The sequence below is a fragment of the Atta cephalotes genome (genome assembly GCF_000143395.1).
Source record: "Atta cephalotes unplaced genomic scaffold scaffold00008, whole genome shotgun sequence".
Taxonomy (NCBI): Eukaryota; Metazoa; Arthropoda; class Insecta; order Hymenoptera; family Formicidae; genus Atta; species Atta cephalotes.
Window position 1 is genome coordinate 4,966,308 of NW_012130072.1, and position 4,319 is coordinate 4,970,626.

The window sequence follows — 4,319 nt, forward strand, 5'->3', positions numbered from 1 at the left end:
GTACGTATCTCGCTCTTTCTCTCTATCTCTCCGTCGCTAATACTGTCAATCAGCATCTAAAGCGCGATCGACAGATTTGTTCGGGTTTGAAACGTAATTTTATCCATGTGCAACTTTCTAACTCTGTGCGCCAGGACGAAAATGGATTTTCGCTGTACAAATAGAGGCTTCCTTCAAAAAGCGCGCATAACTTCTCGGTATTTTCGGTACGCGAGTTTTCAATACGCGAAGAGAAAGAAGAAGTGCCTACATAGAATCCATATAAATTCATAAGAATGCAAACTCTTGTTGCAGAAATGTATCAATATTTCAAAACAAAAATTTTGAAATGCGATAACACTGAGACAGCCAAATGCGAATGCATTTTCGCTGTATGCATACAAGATGTATTATAAGATATGGATCTTTGATGAATTTGAAGCCGAAAGTTTTCTGTAGTACAAAAAGATAACGAAATATTTTTTTTAGCAAACTTTAAATGAATGTTTTTATCACTTGAGTTATATATGTTATATATGTTATAATTGGATAGAAATACTCAATTTTTATGTCAAAAATTATATCAAATTTTGATTAGCGCTTAGTCGGCTCTAAATTTATTAAAAAAAGTAATGCTATATTTTACTTTGTAAAACATATTAATTTTAAAGCGCATTAATTCTAAAGAACTTTCGTTTTTACAGTATTTAATACGAAGAAACAAAAAATTCAGTGAAAACTTTTGCTACAATGCTATATATTTTCGGCAGGCTTAGTAGACAGCAACATTCGATACGAATGATAAAGAATTGAAAGGCACGTTGCCTTTTGCGTGATAGCTGGTTGCACATTCTTAAGCAAAGAAAAACGCAGTGTGACGCTGACTCGCTTTCGCGCACACGCTTACTGGCGACGTTCGCAATTACGAATTTATTTAGTTGCGTTAGTCGTGAACGCATACAGCGATCGCATAAGGCGAGTGCGGAGTCGTTCACACGCAAAGTCGCGGTTTTTAAAAATTATATCCGTGCGTCGTTACGACTCCGAGTGTTTCGTTGGTGAGCAAACCGCGGGAACACGTGTTAACACGCATATACATATATGTATGTATCTGTGCCGCTGTGACAATATATTTCACCCCGGCCACTTTACTATAAGTCAGCTTCTGAGCTTTTGCATCTCGTCTACCGCAGCTTCTAACTCGAACGTGTTTTACACCTCGATAGAGATTTTGATTTGGCTTTCCCCTCTTTGTTGCGCACGCGTCTGTTTCGCGCAGGTGACTTACCAAAGTGCTCGCTCACCAAGTATCACCGCAAGCCTATATCAGCTTTCGTGAATCCGTGTTGTGCAACTTTCGCATCACGTCGGTATCGCGAAGCCTTTTGTTCTCCGAGCCAAGCCCAACTGCGCCTTTTATATTAATATCTCTCTTGTCGATCTTGCTCTTTCTTTTTCTCTTTTTCTCTATCTTTCTCTTTATATCTTTCTCTTCAGTCTCTCCGTTTTGCTCGAAAAGAGGATTCATTTGTCTTCACATTTATCTCGTGAAAATGAACGAAAAGCTTTCAGATCGGACATTAGCATTGACAACTTTGTTACTGCGCGATTCCTGCTTCTTCGCTCTCGCAATATTCTTAATAGGAAGGCGACAGTGCAGTTTTCCGATCGGTATTTTGATCGTTTATTAATATAAGGCGACGGTCTCTCTTTAATCGAGCCGCGCAACGGTCCTCGATACTAACAATGGCTGGTTTTTCTGACACGCTCCCAATAGTAGAAACAGAGGAAAAGTATAAAAGAAAGAAAGAAAGAAAGAACGAACGAAACATTTTGCAGTTATCCAACAACGAAACGTCGTCGTTTGGGAACGTCGCCGCAAGCTGCGTCATCGGCACAACTTTTACACACTACCACAGTCCAACACCCTTCTCTACCGCGCCACCGTCTACCCTCCCCCATTTCTTTGAGACACGACCCTCTCTCGTTTCCTGTCTCGAAAATCCAATTATACAGACGCAACGCGCCTCGTCCTCGAAATTAGTTGAAACCGATCCTGTCTTTGTTGCAGATGGACATGAAGTCTGTCGGGTCGTTCTACTACGAGAACTTTGTAAGTGCAGAACCTAAACATTGAATCATAATTCATATGATCCATTTCTTTGTGCGTATCATTCCATTTATACTCGCGATTAATATTCATCTCTCCATCCAGGAGATATTTATTTTTTACAGCAAGTACACAAAAATTCTACTGACAAAATTCTTTTTGAATTATCATTAAATTTGCAAGCATCTTAAAATGGAGCATTATCGATTTAACGAGATAGCAGCGATCGTTTCTTTCTAAAACAGTGATATCGTTGAAAGATAGATATGATTTCTTCCGGCTGTGGTACATGCGACTAATTGCTGTTTTGCAAAGAAGACAAAGAATCATTGTAACAATACATCGATATCAATTCATTTTAAAATACCAATTTATTACAAATTACGGTTGAATTTGATTGTGTTGGACGAAAGAGGTTAGTCTTTTGACCGCCTCGTCGTGGAAAATGTCAAACCCGACGTCCCCTGCACAGCTGGATCAAGAAAACTCATGAGCACGCAAAAGAGAACAATATATCGTATCTTCGGCCGAAACGGAGTCGAGGCTTTCATGAAGGAAGCTTCCGCTCGAATGGCCACGTTGCTCGCGTCATAAACTCATTCTAATCATGAATCTCTTTGCAATTCTTTTTGCAGGCCTTCCCAGGGATGGTTCCTTATAAACGACCGGCGGCCGACAAGTCCGGCGTGCCGGTCTATCAGCCTACCGGTGCGACGACCTATCAACAGTTAATGCAGCTGCAGCAGCCCTTCGTGCCTGTGTCATGTGAGTACACTGGAACACCACCCCTACCCACTCAAACCTCTAACCAATCGGTCGTGCAACCCCCGAACGTGCAAAGCAACCACCACGCGATAGTGGTGCAATCCTCCTCCTCCCAGGGAGCCGCTGGCGCAACAGTCAATAACTGCGCTGACGCCAACAATGGCGTGCTGATGGATCCCAACAATCCGCCGCCGCCACCTCCGACCGCTGACAATAACAGTAACAATAGTAACGGCAATAACAAGCAACCGATTACTACGCAGAATCATGATGAAAATTCGCGTAACTCCCCCGAATTGAATCATTCGAGCCCATCATCTCTGCAGCAGCAACAACAACAGCAACAGCAACAGCAGGTACCGCAACAACACCAACAGCAACAACAACAAATCAACCAGTTGGCGCTATCACCAGCAATGAGTCCATTGACTTCTATGGCCAGCCTGACCTCAATGCCTGGCATGGTGAACATGGCCTCGATGGCTTCTATGGCTTCCATGGCAAATATGTCATCGATAACGAATATCACTTCTATGGGCAATTATAACGCTGCTTCCAATATGGCGAGCCTAAATATGCTCAACAGTCTTGGAATGGCCTCTGGATTACCAGCTCCTCTCGATCCAGCGACTCTCGCCAAAGAGGTCGCCCAGAAAAACTATGCTAAAGCCCTTAAGCTCTCGCAGGTCTCGCAGTCTTACGGCATTGGTCAACTCGCACTTAATTACACTGGCGTCGCTCTGAATAAACAAAATCTCATGAATCCCGCCGCGGCGGCCGGGAATCCCGCAGTGGCAGCAGCCAATCTGCAAGCCACTGCGGCGACTCCCAGACCTGTCATCCCGAGTCTGGCCGGTATCCCGGGTGCCTTGACCTCACCGCTGTCCGCGGGTATCTTGGCGTACTCCAGACCGCCACCCACAGCAACCCCCATAAATCCATATTCTCTGATCAGGCAGCAGATCTTGCCGAATCCATATGTCCAGGCATCGATACCCGGCGCTGCGACCGTACAAACCAATCCCTATGTCCAGAATCCATACGCTGTTCTACCTGCAGTAGCCAGTGTACCCGGAGTAGCGGCAGGCGTCGCGGCCGCGGCTGCGGCCGCAGGTGTACCGCAGATACCGCAGATAGGCAACCCGGCGACAATAGCGGCGCAGCCGCAGGTAGCGATCCCCGTCAGCTCTGGGGTGATTATGCAACCATACAAGAAGATGAAGACATCGTAAAGACATCTTATTTACCGGCTCGGGAAGACTCGTCTCTTCTCACGAAAGTGCCGTTCCTTCCTTCGGGCACCTTCTCTCCCTCGCGAACGAACGAACGATTCCGCAAAAGTCGCTGCGAATAATGATTGTTGCTACCGATCGAGATAGTGATATTTTAGATAATTCTAGAGTACCTTTACGATTAGTATTCAATTGCGGGGATGAAGGACGAATCGTAAAATTATTACGTTCTG

General features: G+C 44.5%; 1 protein-coding gene across 1 annotated transcript in view; it reads left to right on the forward strand.

Annotated features, from left to right (window-relative positions):
* Window positions 1-4,086, forward strand: part of LOC105627374 (zinc finger protein 36, C3H1 type-like 3) — a 63,401-nt gene extending 59,315 nt beyond the window's left edge. Inside the window, exons 6-7 of the mRNA XM_012208657.1 lie at window positions 2,051-2,092; window positions 2,725-4,086. Coding sequence (XP_012064047.1) covers window positions 2,051-2,092; window positions 2,725-4,086 — 1,404 coding nt within the window. The remainder of the gene's footprint in view (window positions 1-2,050; window positions 2,093-2,724) is intronic.
* The last annotated feature ends 233 nt before the right edge of the window (window positions 4,087-4,319 follow it).